The sequence below is a fragment of the Aspergillus terreus genome, genomic scaffold (assembly GCF_000149615.1).
Source record: "Aspergillus terreus NIH2624 scaffold_11 genomic scaffold, whole genome shotgun sequence".
Classification (NCBI taxonomy): Eukaryota; Fungi; Ascomycota; class Eurotiomycetes; order Eurotiales; family Aspergillaceae; genus Aspergillus; species Aspergillus terreus.
In genome coordinates, this window is record NT_165934.1 from 809,455 (window position 1) to 829,272 (window position 19,818).

Consider the following 19,818-nt stretch of genomic DNA (forward strand, 5'->3'; position numbering starts at 1 on the left):
TCATTCATTCATCATCTTTATTATTATTATTATCATTATTCGGGCTGCTACCGATTCCATTCCTCCCCTTCTTGTGTTCCTCCTGCTTTCCCCTCCTCCCCCTCTACGTCTCGTCTCTGAATCTCTGCTCGACGAAACTTCTCTTCTCTCTCCTTCCCAAATGAAGGTCTTTCGTCGGGCAGAGCTTTCTCACCATGGCGGACGTACACAACGGTGGCAGAATCGTGCCTGTAATGGCCACTCGCCAGCCTTACTCCAACACTCCTCCCTCTTCCTCCGATGAGGCTACCTCCGAGCAATCGTCTCAAGAAACGCCTCAGGTGCTGCCACAAGACCGCCCGCAATCCAGATCCTCCCGAACCACCCGGGCCAAACAGACCGAGACCGAATGCCTGGAGCTTCCGTGTCTCAAGAAACTCGGCCTCTATGCTCTTCCTACCGAGGGTGATGGTACGTCTTTTCTGCCATTGGCCTTCAAGACTCTCTATACTGCCTTCTCGATCCCAATGAAACTGGACCGGACCGAGTCATTTGATTGTTTTGACCGTTTCCCACAGGAAATTGCCTCTACTATGCCTTCTCCGATCAACTGTATGGAGACTTCTCCCACGCCGACGAAATCCGTATCCGCCTCGCCGATCACATCGCTGCCAATCGCGATTACTTCATTAGTTTCATTGCCGCGGTAGGCGGGGAGCGTCGAGCCCCCAGACGGGCCGCCGCCTCGGCCGCCCGATATGCTTATTGCTCTTCGTCATCTGCGAGTCCCGCACCTCCCTCCAATACCCCGTCCACAAAGGACAAAGAACGTAGCTTTGATTCCAAGGTGGCCGAGTCCCGGAAGAGAGGCGTATGGGGAGGAGCCGAGGAGATTCAGGCATTTTGCCAGTCGTTCAAGAAAGACGTGAACGTCTACACCATGTATGGCATCCAGAATTTCCGTGACGTCCATGCTCCAGACGAGGAAGAACGGGATATCGTTCACATCGCGTTCCACGTAAGAAAGCACTCTCTCTGTCGGTAGCAACCAAGAAATGGTTGTCTAACTATTTCAGGATTTCCATCATTATTCGTCTGTCCGGCATAGCAATGGCCCCCATACCGGCTTGCCGGATATTCCCAAGTTCGAAAGCGAACTTCAGAAAGAAGCGTCAACTACTAGCGCGACTGTTGTAGAGATGGCTTCTCCATGGAAGATATCCGCTATCCAAGAGGGATTGGGTGGGAAGTACAACAGAGACGCCATCATCGAAATGCTTCAGCAATGCCGCGGCAATATTGATAGTGCATTTATCAATCTCCTCGGCGAAGCTTCCAACGGGAGCCTGCCCGAGTCTACTACGTCCCGGGCTATCATGAAATCTCACCTGCAACCTTCTTCGCGTTCCTCGTCACCTTTCAGTACCGGAAGCAAGCGGTCGGCGGATGATAGCGACGCGGACGACGATCCTCGACCTGCGGTACGCCGCACACGAGTGCGGGAACGCAAGAGGCGTATCCTTCCAGATGTGACGGTTGGGATCGCCTTCCGAGACGAACAGAACGACCTGGTCTCATTACGACTTCGAGTCAGCCCAGATGCCACAGAAGACAGTGCAGTCGGGCCCGCTACTCCACAGACTGAGAGTGATTCGGTCATCTCGCGGCCTGATCGAACCGGACTCTCAGATAAAAACAGAAGAATCCTCCGACGGAGAGCAGTTTCAAGTGAGACGGCCAGCCAACCGGCTGAGTCAAATGACGAACACAAACCGCGACGAAGTCAGCGTCTCACAAGAACCCGCAATCCTAACCCACTCTAAATCGCGCCAGTCCCCATTCCTCTTTTCTTCTCTTTTTCGGACCTGATTCTCGTCACGCATACGAAGTAACGACACTCATATTTGGCTTCAAACTGGCTCCGGGCTTGCATTATTCGCGCGTTGGGCGTTTCCCCCTCTTAGTAGAGCGACACTTTCGTTTTATGTTTTTCTCTCATCAGCCGCCGTCGTCCTATTTCTGCCTCACCATTTCGACCACCTAATTTGATAGCGACGATTTACCACGGGAGCATGTAGCATTTGTTGATTGAACAGGCGTTTCTCCCGGTGAGAGATATTTGCATGCATTTGTGATCTTGCATAGGATTTGGCTTGTTGGAGAGGCTTATTCAAGCTTAGCGGCCATCTGGGTTCCCATGATCACCAAGTCGGTGCATTCGAGTTGGCTTTCTCTTTCTCTGTCTTTATTGCCCCCTATCTCTCTCAATCTCCCTATGACGATGCGACCCACGGGCCCTGTATTTGAAAGGACACTGGTGTCTTGTTTTGAGGCTGTGGCGTTGAACATCCTTGCTATGACATAGAGGTGGCTCCCGCCCCGATATACACGAATTGTTTACCTTGATGACTCTGTGGTCTTTTGTTGTAGTGTTAAGCAGTAACAGCCGGGTTGTATTCTATTCTTGGCTACTTCAATTCAGACTGATGTCCTGAGTACTGGTTGTGCCAGGCACCACCGCATCGGTCATCTTATCATTTTTGCTAGGGAATTCATTCTTCTTAGGAGTATGCAGCACGCGTTAATGATAAATTTGAACCGTCAAGCCATTGATAGACTGGAATTGACCATAAAAATTAATTATTTATGTTATACCTACTCGGCAAATGGGCTCCCAAAAACGGTCAGAGTCGACGCTATTTTTGGCTCGCAATTCTCAAGACATCGACATTGGTGAAAATATAAATACTAAAGGAGATGCTCCAAAATACAGTGGCGCTAGGATCAGCACCAAAAATGCTGCCGAACTACTGCATACGCTCAGTATGTCTCAAGCGGTGGCATACCTACCGAATCCGGAAGTAGGGCAATGTATAACCTCCGAAGACATGCTGATCCCTTGCTAGCATGCCACATTTTCAAGAACATTGAATTTTTTTTTATCATGTCCATCTGGGCATGCAAGAACGATCTTGGCGAATTGTAATCCGGTTGCGATGCACACCGTTCATATAATATCGCCATCATGTTCGCGCCAAGTAGCGTGAAATAACTCGCGGTATATGCCAAACATTGGCCCAAGAAGTGACATTATCTCCGCATTGAACAAATCAACCTCTACTCACCATGTTGAGTGGTAAATTAACGATAACCAGGGCCGTTCTAGGCTGGATAGTCTTCAACACGGCCCTCGGTTGTTCCGATAGCGACTCAAATGACTGCATTACTCGCACTATGACATCTGTCACGACCTATGAGACGACACTTCCCCAGCCAACAACAACAACGCCACAACCACCTGGCTGTACAGACAGTGCAGTGGCATGTCCATCAGCTGATTCGTGTCCGGGATGGACCGATTGGAAGACCTACAAGGCGAAGAATGGTGTGAACCTGGGAGGCTGGCTTGAACTCGAACGAGTCTTCTATCCAGAGTGGTGGGATAGTGTCGCACCTGATGCAGCAGACGAGTGGACTCTCTGTGAGAGCTTGGGCGCAGAGTGCAGTCGCGTCCTGGAAAACCACTACGCAACATATATCACGACGAGTGATATCGACAAAGTTGCGGCCGTTGGTGAGTTTCTTACTCGATTCTACAGGGAAACAGCATCACTAATTGTTTGGCCGACAGGAGTGGAGATCCTCCGCATCCCAGTGACTTATGCAGCCTTCATAGAAGTCCCCGGGTCGCAACTTTATCACGGATCTCAGCTGGCGTACCTGCGCGAGATCACCGAATACGCGATCTCCGAATACAACATGCGCATCATTCTCGGTCTCCACTCTCTCCCCGGCGGAGTCAACATGCTTGACATTGGCGAAGCTCTCGGCCACGATGACTGGTTCTACAACCAGACAAACCTAGACTATTCCTACCAAGCTGTGGAGGCAGTGCTAGACTGGATCTCGGACGCCTCAAAGCCAGAGGCGTTCACGTTCTCCCCGATCAACGAGGCGTCGGATAACATCGCCGGATTCGGGACGCCCGACACCCTTACAAACAACGGTACGGTCTGGGTCGTGGAATACGTCCGCGGGACCATTGATCGGGTCAAGAAGAAGCTGCCCTGTTTACCCATTATGATGCAAGATTGCTTCATGGGCGAAGAACACTGGTCGCCGTACTTTGGCGAATGCGACAACGTGGCTATGGACGTGCATATCTACTACTTCGCAGCCGCGGGGATCTACTCCCAGTATGTCCCGGTCGCAATCTGTGGACAAGCCGAAGGCACTGTGGGCGATGGGAAGCTCCCTGTATTCGTCGGCGAATGGGCGCTGCAGGTGTTGTACAATAATTCTTTCGCTATGCGCGAAGAGATATTTAACACACAGCGGTATGCCTGGTATAAGTATCTTCATGGGGGAACGTTCTGGTCGATCAAGCATAATAGCATTGCACCGGTGGATGGGGAGGGTCTGCAAAGAGACTACTGGAGTTACGAGGGTCTGATCGATGAGGGCGTAATTACGCCGTGGGATGACAATGAGGTTTATTGCGAGTAATATTTGTGCGCTTTATGGATATTATCTCTGTGTGTTTTGTTTAGTTTGATTTATTTAGAGCCTTTCCCAGGAGCACTGGTTATCCAGTTCAGGGAGATGTCCATATAGGCCATAATTCCAATTCTGATTTGTTTTGACTCTGAAACATGTGAGTATCTGGTTATCTGTCCGGAAAACATCAAGATATCACAGACTCTTGACAATATGATTGTTCTTTTCTATATATTGAGACGCAAATAATAATTCCGACGCTTTTGTATACCAACTCAAACGTACATCATGGGTCATCCCATCATCTTTCAGGAAGCAAATATAAAGTATCCATGTCCGTTGGGTGATCATAACCCTGGTATAATCGAAACGCTTATCCTCTAGTCACTGAACAGTCTTCTCTACTGAATCCAGGTTGGTGGTAAACCGTCATCAATCCACGCTGCACGATATCTTGCAGCACCATTCTGTTTGGAAACCAGAATTGTTTCGAAACAGGAGCTGGAACAAATTAGATCAATAAATTAGATCATAACCCTCCAGAACATGAAGATGTGAACCCCATTGCATCAACCAACATTGTACTCCGTACAAGGGATGATCGCGCCCACATGACAAGCGAGCGGCCCATCCCGCAAGATCCCCGCAAGATCGGATTCTGCACAAAGCTGGGACAGGCTGACAACAGCAGAAAGAGTTATGTGATGGAATGCCCAGCTTGGATACATGTCAGAGATGACCATACCACTCTGTGCGTACCGCCTCGGAAATAAGCTGATATCATGTCGAGGAGGAAGGAAAGATCGATCGTATTGTTGATGCGAAGGTCCCTATCTAGAAGGCAGGCCCTACTCCAAAAGAGGCAACTTGAGAGGACGTTTTGAATGGACTGAATAATTTGCGTGAATCATTGCTATACAATCGCTTTTGGTCTACCAAGTCTGTCTATTTCACTGCTGCTTCTAAACCGACAAGTCCCATCCGATCTGGGGGCCGATACTGGGCAACGCGTCGATCACGCTCTGCACATCTTTATCTCCGCGGCCGCTCAAGCACAACACGAGATCCTTGCCTGGGCCCAGCTGCTTGGCCGTTTGAACCGCACCCCAGACCGCATGGGACGTCTCCAATGCAGGTATAATCCCCTCCAGCTGGCTCAGCAGTCGGAAGCCCTGCAGGGCCTGGGCATCGGTAGCCGAAAGGAAGGTCGCCCCATTGCTCTCCTTCCAATTAGCTAGTTCCGGCCCAACCCCGGGGTAATCTAGTCCCGCAGAGACAGAGTGCGTGTCCGAGATCTGTCCATGCGGGTTCTGCAGAACATAGGTCCGAACGCCATGGAGAACCCCCACCGAGCCTCGACTCAGGGTAGCGGAATGTCGCTCCGTGTCTAAGCCATCTCCGGCGGCTTCCACACCAACCAGCTGGACTGAGACGTCACTGGAGAATGGATAGAACATACCGACGGCGTTGGAGCCGCCCCCGACACAGGCAACCACAGCATCCGGGCTCTTGCCCAGATCTCGCAGCTGGGCTTTGGTTTCCTCGCCGATCACGCTCTGAAACGTGCGGACCATGGTCGGAAATGGATGAGGTCCGATTGCGGACCCAATAATGTAATGCGTCGTATCGAGGCGCATAATCCACGCGCGAAAGGCTTCATTCACGGCGTCCCGGAGCGTGCGCGACCCTGATTCGACCGGGATGACGGTGGCCCCTAATAATTTAATCCGGAACACATTCAACGCCTGTCGACGGACATCCTCTGCACCCATATAGATAGTGCATTTCATGCCGAATTTAGCACAGACGGTGGCAGTTGCAACACCGTGTTGGCCCGCACCCGTCTCAGCGATGATCTCCGTCTTTCCCAGCCGACGAGCAATCAGGATCTGGCCTAAAGCGTTATTTATCTTGTGGGATCCTGTGTGGTTGAGGTCCTCTCGCTTTAGCCAGATATTTGCGCCGCCAGCGTACTCTGACAGTCGCTGAGCTAGGTGCAGGCTGGAGGGACGACCCATGTAAGGATAGTAGGATCGGTATTCCTCCCAGAAGGTAGGATCATCTCGGACTGCCTCGAAACCAGCTTCAAGTTCGGCCAGACAAGTGGTCAGGGCCTCTGGGGCGTATTGACCGCCGAAGACACCGAATCGACCCGATGTGTTGGTGGCAGCCGCCTCTGCCTCGTCAGCAGGTTGGGCGGCCACATGCGGCCCTGTCGCTGCAGTAGACGTACAGATCATGCCCTCAGAAGTGACTCTTCTTTGTGTGATCTGCGAGCAATAGTCCTCGACTGCACGTGCAGCCTGTCCAGCTGGGGCATCTTCGAGGATCGTGATAACCTGACTGCCGATGACGGCGCCATCGGCAATAGAGGTCACGCTCAGGAAGTGGTCGCGCGTGCTGATCCCAAACCCAACTGCCACGGGGACATTGCCGGAAAGCTCCTTAACACGCTGGATGAGGGTCGGAAGTTCTGAATTGAGGGTACCGGTGGCGCCGGTGACGCCCATGCGGGAGACAAGATAGATAAAGGAGTCGGCCATGTTGCAGAGGGCCTTCATGCGGTCTTCGGTGGTAGATGGGGCGATCAAGGGGACATATGAGAGACTGCCAGTCAAGTCAGTTTAGTCACTCATCCGGTATTGGGGACATGATCATACCCCGTCTTCATACAGCCATTGCGGAATCGAACTGCCTCTTCCGGAGGCAAATCAACGATAATAAAGCCATTGACCCCGGCCTCCATACAGTCCGCTAATAGCTTCGACTCCCCGTACTGCAGTATAGGATTATAATAGCCCATGAATAGTACAGGTGTCTTTAGTCCTTTTCTCCGGGCAGACCTCACCATCTCCAACATTGAAGTGATTGTAACCCCATTCTGGAGGGCCTTTAAATTGGACTTCTGAATGGTCGGACCATCTGCAATGGGATCCGTAAAAGGAAGACCCAATTCAATGATATCTAGACAGTTGGTCAAGATCAACCCAAACACTTTTCATCAAATGACTCACCTGCTCCTCCGGCCTGCATGCCCAGCATGATATCCGGGGTTTCTTCCGCCGTGGGAAATCCGGCCGTCACGTACGTGACCAATGCTGGACGGCCTTCCTGGCGGCACTGGGCAAATATTTGCTTGAGATGATCCATGGTGAATCAATTGTCTGGAGCGATGGAGTTATGGAAAAGACAGAAGCCATGAAGAGGGGCATCCATTTTTCTAATATATTGTCCTGGTCCACGGATGAGTCACCCAGGCGGGTAAAGGACAGAAAAAAAGCGATGGAACGTACCATCGGACTAGCTTCCTTCAAACCGCCCCAATTGTGGCGTCATTGGGACAGGCCTTGTGGTGTTGATGATCAGCGATATCGACCAGCAATCGACTGCTTTGCAAGAGTCTTTAGCGTTGAATACCAGTATGCCTTATGTAAATTGGGCAAGTATAATCAAGTACGATTGGTGCGACCATTTTAGACGCCACATGGTTATTGGCATACGTTCTTTGACATGTCTTGGAGGAAGGAGATATTAGGGTGATCAGATTAATGAAGGTCGTCGTGGTGATGACTCCTGACTAGAAGACTGGCGCTAGGTCTAAAGAGGCAACTTGCAGCATAAGGTTGCGGGGTTGTACAAAGATTAAGGGACTGTTCATATTCGATCGGAGCCTTTGTGCTTGTATAGCGATGCAGGGAATCCTAACTTGAAAGGGGTGTTATTTATACGGGGTCAGGAAAAATTTGCTCATATAACAAAGGACCCAACGGCACATCCGCTAAGCAGGTGTATCCAATTCATCTATCAGCATGCCGTCTATACTCTACAAGATCGAATCTAAGCCACCTCGCGCTGCTCCACATCCCCCTCAACTTCCATCACCTCCTGCTTCTTTCCGTACGTGGCGTTTCGGTGCACGAGCTCCTGCTCAATCTCCACGTAGCGTGCCGGACGCTGCGTTGAGACGGCCTCCTTGTTATTATGGACGAACAGACCATGGTTCTCCCGGAAGAACAGATCGATATCTTCCAGGGCGCGGTTGGCCGTCTCCGGATAGAAGAAGTAGATCAACGGCACGAAGGAGAGGTTCATCACCGTCCAAATGATATAGAACCTATATCCTAGCGAAGAGATGCCCACCGGGGTGATCTCCACGACCATAAAGTTCAGCGCCCAGTTCGTCGCCGTTCCCAGTGCCGCACCCTTGGTGCGCATGCTCAGCGAGTTTAGTTCGACGGGTAACAGCCAGGGGATACCCTGGAAGCCACAGCCGAAGAAAAGGTAGTAGACGAAGAAGAAAGCGACGGACGCGGACGCAACCTGCGTCTGATACGGGTACCCTTCTTTCTCGGTGAAGGCAAGGAGGACGGTGATGAGGAGGTAGCAGATACCCTGACCGAAGGCGCAGGTCATGAACAGATTGCGACGGCCCCATCGCTCGATGTTGGGGATCGCGACACATCCAGCCAGCAGGTAGCTGACCGAGTTACAGGCGGCGAGGAGTCGGGCGAGCATTTCCGAAAGGCCAACCGACTCCATCAGTACGGTTGGTAGATAGTAAGATGTAACGTTGATTCCGGCCAGCTGCTGCATCGCTTGCGCGCCAGCCCCCAGAATCAACCGTCGGATCACGCAGGTCCCGTTCTGGTCCCCGGTCTTGCCGCGGAGGAGCTCGCTCCAGGAGACGCCATGTTGTTCTTCATACTTGACTGCCGCCACGATCTCAGAGTGGGCGGTGACGACGTAGGAATCGTTGAGGTCTTTGTCTTCCAGGTCAGCGATGATTGCCTGGGCTTCCTCGTGCCGGTCATGGCTGATGAGCCAACGAGGGGATTCCGGGAGCCAGGGCACCGTTGCGAACAGGACGAAGATGAAGATGAACTGGAACGCGAGGGGGAATCGCCAGGCAACACCACCAGGGAGGAAGGAGAAGGCAAAGGTGATCCAGTTGGACAGCGAGAAGCCGGCGATGTTAAGGATCAACTCAATGATGACCAGCTTGCCGCGCCATTTCACCTGGGATGTTTCACCCTGCCACACTGTGTTGATGCCGTTGCCTATGCCGGCCACGATTCGGCCGACAATCATCTGGGGCACACCGTAGGCGCAGATCTGTAGGATTGCCCCAACTGACATGACAGTCGTTCCCCACATGATAGATTTCTTTCGACCCCAGAGTTCACCGAGCCACATGGCCGCGATGGCTCCCACCAAACAGCCGACGTCGTAGATGGCGGTGACGGTTCCTAGGAGCTTGGGGTTGTCGTTGAGTTGTAGTGTGTCGAGGAAGTCCTTTGTGACGACGACGCCACCTTTTCGATGTTAGCATTCTTAGGTTACCGAGGGGGGAGAAAGACGTCTATCTCATACCGAAGACACCTTGGTCATAACCGAACAGGGTCATGTCCGTTGCGCAAGCGACAGTGACCCAGAAGGTGAGCCAGCCGCCGCGCAGGCCAAACCATGGCTTAGATGGACCGAATCGCATGGTGAAGACGCCAGGTCGAACTGAAGAGTATAGGAACGGGGGACAAGAAGGCAATAAGAAAGAAGGAAGAAAGAAGAAAGAAGAGGATACGTCTCTAGCCGGTAGAGAGGGATGATCAACTGAACCTGCCTCTTCGCAAGGCAAGCCCCTATAAGTACTTCATTATCCCGACGTCATTCCACCGCGCGGCCAGAGATCTATACAACGGGACATAAGATTACGAACTTGGCCGCATACTTCTCCACAACAACCACCCCATCCCCAGACCGCGTTGCGCCCGCCAATAGAAGGACGATGCACTCCAGAGTAGGGGTATATTTGCCACGAGATTATCGGGCACCAAAGCCTATTCCGGGGATGGACTGGTGGTTCGAGGGTGTGATAGGCAGTCCGCACACCCATAGTGCGGAATAAGTGGCGCTGGCCATGTCGTCAATGGGGAATAAGGTTATCCTTAACCGCAGGCAGAACGTCCTTTTATGGTCAGGGGCAAGGGACCATCGTGGGCCAGGACGATCAAAGACGGAGACCATGGCAGGGGACAGGATCTTATCCGCAGGGGCCTGTCCGTTCCAAATTCCCATCACCATTGGTAGTATCCATCGGAGGATATTAAGTTTCGAGATGATTCCAAGCGCGGAAAATGACGCTCCACGCTGGTCTGCCTCGGACGATCTCCGTCGGCCATACGCAGAGCAGCATCGATTCTCGGCATCATCAAGATTCTCCGAAAACTTCCCGGGCACGAGACTGCGTTGAAGTTTAGACTCCACATGCCGAAATTCGCTCACCGATGATGCCCATCACCCCGACTTCTTCCCTCCCCGCGTTCGGCCAGGGTGAAACAGCGGAGTGTGGGTGAGTCGATAGTTCGGAGCACTGTGTTGCGGACGGCACCCCGGACATTTCCTTTCTAGGCTGCCTCCTCGACCCCAGCCGGTCCGAACGACCAACGAGATGCTGATATGTGCCGTCCCGAGTCGGGGTGTATGCAGCGTCAGCACGGGTTCGCAATCGGAGCGCCTTGTATGCGACAGTTCGAGTGGTACGGAGGGGGTTAGTCCTGGGTATTATGATTCGCGGTGGGATGATATTTTGCGCGCTACAGGACTGCTTATATCGTACCAAGTAGTTTGACAGAGGCATACAGAGGCATACAGAGGTCATGACATCATTGACATCGACAGCTATATCCTTGTAGAAGCATACGAAGTCTCCAGAACGGTCAACCGTGTTTGGAATGGTGTGTTCCCTGCATCAATGATTAAAGTGGGCTTCTATAGTAAAGGGCAATATGTGCAGGCCCTATACGGTTTGGGTTAAGCTCGTGCAGCATTAAAACAAGGCAGGAGGTCTCCGCAGTCAGCCTAGCCCTTTGACAAATTTTCGACGGACATTCGATGCTTCTCGCATGACATGCAAACGGCAGTCAGGTCTTGATTCCTACGGCCCTCCATAAGGTGGTGTGACTTTGCCGTGCTCACTACTTCTGGGCACTACGGGTACCTTCGTTATACGACAATCAACCTCGAGACAAGACCTCAGCAATATATGTACTTGATTTTCTAGGACGGCCGGTGCCCTACTCTTTCCGTTTTAGTGCTTACTCTCCGCCGCTTTTCGCTTACTGAGTATATCTGAGAACGTCCTGAGCACGCTCTGAGCAGCCTAAGGCGATCACTAAGCACAGGATGAGCAGGAAACTAAGTGTCCTGAGCAAGTAGTTAACCTCAATAAACTGTACCCTAACTAATAATTACTCTTTTACCTGCTTCTTTATTTGTAGTCTATTCTTGCCTGCTACACTCCTTTAAAGCCTAGTATTACTATCAGATCTTTTTCTCTAGTAGGAAAATACTGTAGTTACTACTTTGTACTAGTATAGCAAATATTTTGATAGATTAATTCCGGCGACAGATTAAATAAAGCCTAGAACTCCGGTTATTTTAAAAATTAAGAAATCTTAGGAATAGCGAACTACGCTAGCTAATTAAGATATGTCTAGCTTTTAATTATAAATAAGTACAGGGTAGAAGGACATAGTAAATATATTTCTATTAAAACACGTAGTACTGAAGATTAATATTACTAAGTAAAAGAATTATATTCGAAAATAAGTACGCAGCGTTGGTTAGCTATAGTAAATCTAATTTAGAGAGGGTTTAATCTATACAGTACAGAGATATATTAAATAAATTCTAATATACGTAGATACTATAAGAAGCATTATATTCTACTATCCGAAGCCTTAGCGTAAGTACAGATTCCAGAATAATATCAGAGTAATATATAGGTATAGCTAGCGTGATGATCCATACGCAGTACATATAAATAGATATAAACTAAAGTTCGAACGGTAGTGCTAATATCATATAGCCTGGTTAATCGTAATTGAAGTAGATGAGGCCAGTGCAGTCTTTCCAAAATCCCCTTTTATATTCCCTACGGCCTTCCGCCCGATTTCTATAGTACGCTGCTGCTGTATTTGACCTGCAGCCTTTCGCGCGGTTAACTTGGAATTCCTGAAGCTGAAGTCCAAAGAATAATGTCGTGTGACTACTAAACATTTGGATCCAGAGTAGGGTTTACATTCTGAAGCCTTGTAACCTCCACTCGCCAAACTTAAGTCGCCTTCGCAGCATCACCTTTATAAGTGGAGCGCACAGAAGAGAAGCCGGAGGATAATACCTCAGCGCAGGAGTAGCAACTCCATTATCATTCTACTTTATCGTATAAATCATACATCTTTGTACAAATAAAAACGCTACTCAAGAGGCTCGATTCCGCCCAGGACGTTATCGGTCCACTCTCGGAGTCTTTGCGGAAAACCCTGATCCTGCAAGGCAGGTGACAACTTTCCAGGCACGCCCACAGGTTCGTAATATGTGCCGCTTACAGCCTCTAAGCTCGTGGCGGCCCATAGATGATTTCTGATCCCAGTAGTCACAGGCACACAGAAGAACGGTGCAATAGGCTTTGTCAAACGTGCAAGGGTACTTTCTTTCCACAACGACCTAGCCATGCCCGTAAGAACTCTCCCTGGATGTATTGCGACCGCTTTAATCTGTGGATAGTCACTGCTGAGCACGTTCATTAAGCCAATGAGGGCCGCTTTGCTCTGGCCGTAGCGCTTTGGATATGGCTAAAAACAGGTTAGATTCTGTGGTTTCTTCCTGGACGCCCGAAGAGAGAAACCAAAAAAAAAAAAAAAAAAAAAAAAAAAAAATACTAACCAGATTCGAACAGCTGGTCTTAATAATGTCGAAATCGACGCCTTTTTTAGGCGCCGAAATGTGTCCCTCGCTTGACACAACAACGACGCGTACATCAGCGCCAGGCTGTTGCTGCGCAGTGCGAAGCAGCACCGGCGTTAACAGACGGGTCAACAAGGCATGGCCCAGATAATTGATTCCAAAATGGATCTCATAGCCTTCCATGGTTGTCGCCGGAGGGACGCGGATGATACCTGCATTCAGGATGAGAATGTCTAGCCGTACTTCTTGAGTAGCAAACTTCTGGGCGCATTTTTGAACGCTCTTGAAAGACGCAAGGTCCAGATCAAGAAAAAGGAACTCGGTCGGCGTTGTAACGCCCGTTTCTGAGGTGGGGGGTATATTATCCCCATATACCTCATAAGCAATTTGGTTGACCAGAGCTTGTTTGGCGTCGTCGCTGCGTGGCAGATCTGCGATGTAGATGCGGCTAGGCCGGCCATAACGAGCTAGCGCTATGGCCGTTTCTCGACCGAGGTCACCTGCAGCACCCGTGATGAAGACGACCTTGCCTGCCATCGATGGGATGTCTTGCGCGGGGTTAAAAGCAGAAGCACTGTCGCGAGACGCATCATTTTGCGATCCGAACAGAACAACTCGAATCATATCCCAAATGTTACTCATAGTGAGAGCAAAAATAATGATGACTAGAGTACCAACTATGAGGGTGAAGAGCATGATCTGAAGGCTTGTGGTGGTTCTGAATAAGGGTTTGCTATAAGCGGGGGATTCATGCAGCTGGGACGGTCGCTATCAAAACGAGGGGGATGTTCGGAAGACGGGTGTCATCGCGCTGTAAGGGGACAAGCTCCAGACAATCAGGGAGGGTATTGTTGGTTTGGGGGGAAGGGCTGCAAAAGGGGGAGTCCTCGGAGATTTCTCCTTTCCCGACTGGTTGATGAGGCTCAACTGCAGCAGCCTCGTCCCAAAGGGTTGCAGCCCGATGCGCCGCATACTAACCCATCCTGTCAGGCCTAGCCGTCTCGTATCGCTTGCCTGGGCTTCACCTCCCATACAAATTAGGTAGAGCGAGCATCCCCTGCACCCCTCTGGACGACGCGGATTTCAACCTCCGAACACCGAATAGCGGTCAAATGATTGCCCATAAATATGGCCATCACTTCTGATAGATTAGACGAATTCAAGTCCTTGCATCTGTCCAGATTAAGCGGTAGATTACGCAACAGTTCAGACACGTGCATATTCGACACATCCTAACAGCGGTAAGATATATAACGAAGATTTACTCTAGCAAAACGGGACAGACAGGCAGTTCTCTAAAAGGGACTCTGGACGGCAGAAAGTAGACGAATGTAAAACCTTCTCACTCTGTACTGTAGTGACGTTGTGGAGGAGGGGTTGCCATAACTTGCGTGGGACTCAAATAAATTGTCACATGTACTGGGAGATAGTCCACTCATACATGATTACAAGGCCATACAACTCCTGTCTATACCTAGATAGTGGTTGTATACATAGCCACCTAGGGAACTACCTAGTAAACCACCTATCTAGGCTGCAAGAGAGTCGAGACTATGTACTATTGAATAAAATCTTTAATACGCGTAATATCCGGAGCAGAGATACTAATCTTAAGGATATAACTAGATGCTTCGTACTCCTTTTCTGTAAAATATCTAATGAACATAGTTAGAAGCAGCCTAGATTAGCTTTTTAGGAGGTTATTTACTCCGTGTATAGATCTACTAGAGACATTGTTTTTATACCTTTATTAGAGGTATTATAAATTGCCGCGATTGTATCTGGCAGATTTCGCTACCTAAGAGTCTTACTACGCTCTATTATAATTATAGTTATATTAGATAAACCGCGTAATCTAGAGGGATGGGCATTATAGAGACTGTTAATTCGATATAGTCGTCAAGCTAGTGGTATAGAATATTAAGATATAAGCAGCTTAGGGCGTACGTAACTGATAACTGATTCTGCCCTAAGTAGGATCTGAGTGCTTACTAAGCCTTAATCGGTGATGAGGAATACTTAGTGAGCGACGCCCTGAGCGCCCTCATTAAAGCGGCCTCATCTAAATTGGGAAAGTCCCGTTGATTCTAGAAAATCAAGTCTGTATAGTGACATATATATGGTTTGTACTTCTCAAAGCGATTATTCTACTAAAATACACAATTCTTGCTTCTTCCAAGCTCCAGTTCTAGCCACTCACCCAGAACCCAAGGTCGTTTCACGAACACACAGCGGCGCGTCCGGGTCCGAAAAGCTATTGTCACAGAACATCCGGGACATGTCCACCAGTTTCCCCAGGATAGCGTATTCGAGCTTCAGCTTCAGGCTGTACGCCATAGCCTTCAGCGTGACATGGATCGTGTAGAGGTTGGCGAACTGGACCGCGATGACGGCTGCATCCAGGGAGATCATCAGCAGGTTGACGAGCAGGAGCTGCACCAAGACCCCTCGGAAGTGATCTTTTGGCCCCAGTTTCAGCAGTCGACACGCTTGCCACGCGTATATGACGGAGAGGATGACCTCCTGCAGGGAAATGCCGACCAACTGGATGCGCTCCATGATGTTGAACGCGAGGGTGACGTTGTCGGCGTGGATCGCGTTTACCGCGTACTCGAGGGCCGAAGCAGGGAGCCCGAAAATGATCGCGGTGGTAATAATCATCGCCAGTGTGCCGCGGAGGATCGTGCGGCTGCGGACCATCAGATGCAGACGCGACCAGAGGACGAGCGACTGGCCCCAGACCATGCCGATCCAGCCAATGATCACCAGGGTGACGGTGAAATAGTGGACAAAAATCTCGAATGCGATCAGGAAATAGGCGACGGAGAAGGGGAGGATGCAGGTCGTTGCGACCAGGAGGCTCCAGAAGTACAGCCCGCTGTATCGTCTGAAGGTCGTGAAGCACATGACGAACAATTCCATGACGTTATACCATGCGATCGCGGTAAAGCAGGCTATGGTCGCCTTCTCCGCGAACGTGCCCCCCATAGGGAGGTCGTAAAAGTGGTGGTCACGGTGTGCATGGTTGCTCGACATGAGGTTGTGAAATGGTCGGACTTAGCCCACCCGACGATCATCATCTCTCAGGTGAGAAAAGCGATGTCCATGAACAGAATCAGGGACCACATCGAAGGATATAGAAGATATAGGTGGAAGATATACGGAGTAGGTAGAGGCTGGCATACGCGGCAGGGGCGGGGGAAACGCTATTTCTCTTAAAGAAGCTTTACTAAGGGCAACCTGCGCAGCGCGTCCCGTGGAGTCGCGGATTTAAGTTAGGGGTGAGTTAAAAATGTTGGAGTAGTGCATCTAACTACTGCGGAGTTAACTTCATCTCAACCAAGGGTCCAGTTCTTCACGGACGAGGATTCCAATCTTGTGGCGAATAACATTACCATCGTCATAGTTCCAACTACTACCGACCTACTCATGGCAGGGATACTAACTAGCTCGTTCAGCAATTGCTCGTGCAAATGGGGAGCATGAAACTACCGTTCATGTAGATTAGGGCTTGGCGTCTCTATCTAATTGCTGTTTGGTTCGTTCGGGGTTGATTCTGCATGGAGTATAGTAGTTCTACCCACTGGTTGCGATGATCTATTCTGTCGATCGCTCCACGCATACTACCTCGCGACGATATGCATATCAGGCACATAACGCCCGCGAATTGTGTTTTTTCTATTCAGACCCGGATTCGTACAGAGTATTCAGTTATTCTTAGTTGATAGCCCAGTGGGTGGTATATATGTCTCTGCGGTGCTTCCAAAACCATCTACCTAGGTACATTCACAAAGAGACGGGAGTTTGTTGAAAACAAAGGCCTTGTACTAAATGGTCAACTCTAATGCCACCTATCTCGGTTCTCTCTTTGTTCCCTTTGTGTTCGTTACCTGTTGAACCATCAACGCTTATACTATCAATAGGACACTTTGATAGAGTAACTCCCTGGACTAAACCATCAGAGGTTGGTAAAGCGAGTATCGTAAAATTTCACTTACTCCGTACAGTCACCATCTGCATCGCTACCTACCTAGTAAGATCTGCAGAGTTACCCTCACCGTCGGAGATCCGATAAGTTCCGTTCCTGGTTCCTGATAGATAGCTTGTATGGTACTACTCCGTACTAAGAGGGGCGTTCACCCACCATCGGGTTCATCGCAGAATGATTGATCCCAAACTCAACCACTTCACCAAGGAATACTCCCTGTCACAGCCTTAGGCTCCAAAGTTGCCTATTTAGGACTAGCGCCTTCCTTCTAGATAGGCCCTTCACCTCCATTAATCTCATCAACCTGATCAACCTGAACCATCCCTCTCTCCTTGACATGGCATTCCCCATGATATGACCCACGAAGCCCCATGGGGACCCCGCATCGTACAGTGCGGAGGCTGCAACTCGGTTGTTGTCAACAGCCGAAAGGATGAAGCAGTCTCTCGGCGCCCAGCTCTGAAGAACCCCCTGATTGGGTCAGGGCCGCGCCAAGGTGAGCCTATATGGACCAAACATGGAAGATGAGGATGCAAATTCCTTCTTTTGGACAGATGGTCCCCAAGGTCTAGAATGTGGGGCGCTTCTGGGGATATCCCAGCTGCTTTTCATTTCCTCTGTCCCTTCCTGCCTCCCACTTCACGCCTTGTGAAACTGAATGTGGACGTTTTCTGAACGCGCAGTCGATGCACCAGGTATAAATAAGTACCCAAGACTGCCCGGCAAAGAGCTCAACTCTCCTGAGTCACTGCGAATCCTTATACCGGGTCGTCCGACATCGGTCCTTTTAGATGGAGTCTGCCATGGAAAAGCGTGATATTGGTCACAACTCGCTCGAGGCCGACAGCAGTCTACAGAAGCAGGTTACTTCGGAGGAATTGGAGTCTCAGGCGGTCGACACTGCAGACAGTGAGTCAGTGATGCCAGCGAATACCCAAATACTTTTCGTCCATGCTAACATCGCCCTCCAGGTCGCGTGCCGCGCGAATACGCAGGAAGAATGACCTGTGTCTTGTCCCTTCTGTGGCCCTGATCTACCTTTTCTGCTTCATCGATCGTACCAATATAGGTAAGAGATCCTGAAAAAGTCGGCGTCCACAGCTTCGCTAACCATTAGCAAAGGCAATGCGAGACTGGCGGGCCTTGAGGAAGACCTGGGGCTCAAGGGATACGACTACAACATTGCCCTCAGCATCTTCTACATTCCCTATATCCTTCTCGAGATTCCTTCCAACATGGCCTGTAAATACTTTGGCCCAGAAAAATTCCTCCCCTTTCTTACTGTCTGCTTCGGGGTCTGCTCGATTGCAATGGGCTTTGTCACAAATTTCAGCAGCATCTGTGGGGTGCGATTCCTCCTCGGTAAAAATGGGGTCCCGCTTTTGCCATCTAGACCGTCACAGAACTGACTGTTTACCTGTTTAGGATGCTTCGAGGGCGGAATCCTACCCGGGATCGCCTATTTTCTCTCCCGCTGGTACACGAGAAAGGAGCTCGGCCTCCGTCTGGCCTTGTACGTCGTCATGGCTCCGTTAGCCGGGGCGTTTGGCGGACTACTTGCGTCAGGCATACTCAAGTTGAACGATTTTGGTGCCGTACACACATGGAAGAAGATTTTCGTGATCGAAGGCATCATAACCTGCGGAATCGGAATCATCACCTTTTTCACCCTGTCCAACAGCCCCGCCACTGCAAAATGGCTTTCCGAAGAAGAAAGGAGAATCGCGACCGACCGCGTGAATCAAGACCATGCCACGCAGCAGGGTATTGAGGACAAATTCGACGTGAAAAAGGTGGTTTGGGGCATCTGGAACCCGGTGATCCTCGCATCGTCCGCCGCATTCCTCCTCATCAACATCACCGTCCAGGGCGTGGCCTTCTTTACTCCCACCATCGTCCGGACGATATACCCCGACAGCAGCGTCGTCACTCAACAGCTGTACACCGTCCCACCGTACGTAGTCGGCGCGTTCTTTACGGTCCTGTTACCCTATCTCATGGGCCGATTCGACCGCCGCGTGATCTTCTACATCGTCAGCATGCCGTTTCTCGTCCTGGGGTTCGCCATCTTCCTCGGGACGAGGAACGCGTCGGCACGCTACGCCGCGCTGTTCTTCCTATCCAGCTTCTGCATGCCGTTTGTCGTCTTCGTGACGGCGACCGTGTCCGCGAACACGGTGTCGGACGCCACGCGCTCCGTGGGCGTCGGCGCCGCGCTCATGTTCGGGAACTGTGGAGGGCTCGTCGCGACGTGGTCGTATGTGCCGCGCGATGCGCCGGGCTTCTACATTGCGAGTAGCTTGAATATCGCAGTCGCTGTGGCGGTCCTTGTTATCTCCACCGGGTTGCTCCTCTGGATGATTGCGGACAACAGAAAACGCGATAGGAAGATGGCTGAGTCGCTGGGCGGCTGGAATGGGCCCTCGATAGAGGAGCTCGAGTGGCGTCATCCACAGTTCAGATGGAAGCTTTGAGGCTGGACTGGTTGCATGAGGACAGAGAACTAGGTTCCGTTAACAAGGTGCAGAGACACAGTTGAATACCTAATAGTAAATACAACATTCATGGACGGTTGATATCAAACTTAGTATGCCGTTTGTCAGTCGATTGTT

The 19,818-nt window shown here is 50.5% G+C and overlaps 7 protein-coding genes across 7 annotated transcripts; 3 read left to right on the forward strand and 4 right to left on the reverse strand.

The window, feature by feature from the left end:
• Positions 1 to 194: 194 nt before the first annotated feature.
• Positions 195 to 1,802, forward strand: ATEG_07718 (OTU domain-containing protein; the record flags this gene model as incomplete). The annotated part of the gene is made up of 3 exons (XM_001216339.1): positions 195 to 450; positions 558 to 997; positions 1,056 to 1,802. 3 exons carry the CDS (start codon positions 195 to 197, stop codon positions 1,800 to 1,802), a joined length of 1,443 nt encoding a protein of 480 aa, XP_001216339.1.
• A 1,303-nt stretch (positions 1,803 to 3,105) lies between these two features.
• ATEG_07719 (uncharacterized protein) lies at positions 3,106 to 4,485 on the forward strand (the record flags this gene model as incomplete). The annotated part of the gene is made up of 3 exons (XM_001216340.1): positions 3,106 to 3,115; positions 3,146 to 3,553; positions 3,611 to 4,485. 3 exons carry the CDS (start codon positions 3,106 to 3,108, stop codon positions 4,483 to 4,485), a joined length of 1,293 nt encoding a protein of 430 aa, XP_001216340.1.
• Positions 4,486 to 5,438: 953 nt separating this feature from the next.
• On the reverse strand, positions 5,439 to 7,626 carry ATEG_07720 (tryptophan synthase; the record flags this gene model as incomplete). Its single annotated transcript, XM_001216341.1, has 3 exons — positions 5,439 to 7,083; positions 7,137 to 7,440; positions 7,491 to 7,626. 3 exons carry the CDS (start codon positions 7,624 to 7,626, stop codon positions 5,439 to 5,441), a joined length of 2,085 nt encoding a protein of 694 aa, XP_001216341.1.
• Positions 7,627 to 8,313: 687 nt separating this feature from the next.
• Positions 8,314 to 9,964, reverse strand: ATEG_07721 (sugar porter family MFS transporter; the record flags this gene model as incomplete). The annotated part of the gene is made up of 2 exons (XM_001216342.1): positions 8,314 to 9,788; positions 9,847 to 9,964. 2 exons carry the CDS (start codon positions 9,962 to 9,964, stop codon positions 8,314 to 8,316), a joined length of 1,593 nt encoding a protein of 530 aa, XP_001216342.1.
• Positions 9,965 to 12,728: 2,764 nt separating this feature from the next.
• ATEG_07722 (uncharacterized protein) lies at positions 12,729 to 13,860 on the reverse strand (the record flags this gene model as incomplete). The annotated part of the gene is made up of 2 exons (XM_001216343.1): positions 12,729 to 13,106; positions 13,198 to 13,860. 2 exons carry the CDS (start codon positions 13,858 to 13,860, stop codon positions 12,729 to 12,731), a joined length of 1,041 nt encoding a protein of 346 aa, XP_001216343.1.
• Positions 13,861 to 14,840: 980 nt separating this feature from the next.
• On the reverse strand, positions 14,841 to 16,254 carry ATEG_07723 (uncharacterized protein; the record flags this gene model as incomplete). The annotated part of the gene is made up of 4 exons (XM_001216344.1): positions 14,841 to 14,873; positions 14,927 to 14,942; positions 15,030 to 15,035; positions 15,419 to 16,254. 4 exons carry the CDS (start codon positions 16,252 to 16,254, stop codon positions 14,841 to 14,843), a joined length of 891 nt encoding a protein of 296 aa, XP_001216344.1.
• A 1,755-nt stretch (positions 16,255 to 18,009) lies between these two features.
• Positions 18,010 to 19,680, forward strand: ATEG_07724 (uncharacterized protein; the record flags this gene model as incomplete). Its single annotated transcript, XM_001216345.1, has 4 exons — positions 18,010 to 18,119; positions 18,178 to 18,275; positions 18,329 to 18,568; positions 18,632 to 19,680. The coding sequence occupies 4 exons, from the start codon at positions 18,010 to 18,012 to the stop codon at positions 19,678 to 19,680; spliced, it is 1,497 nt and encodes a 498-aa protein (XP_001216345.1).
• Positions 19,681 to 19,818: the final 138 nt, after the last annotated feature.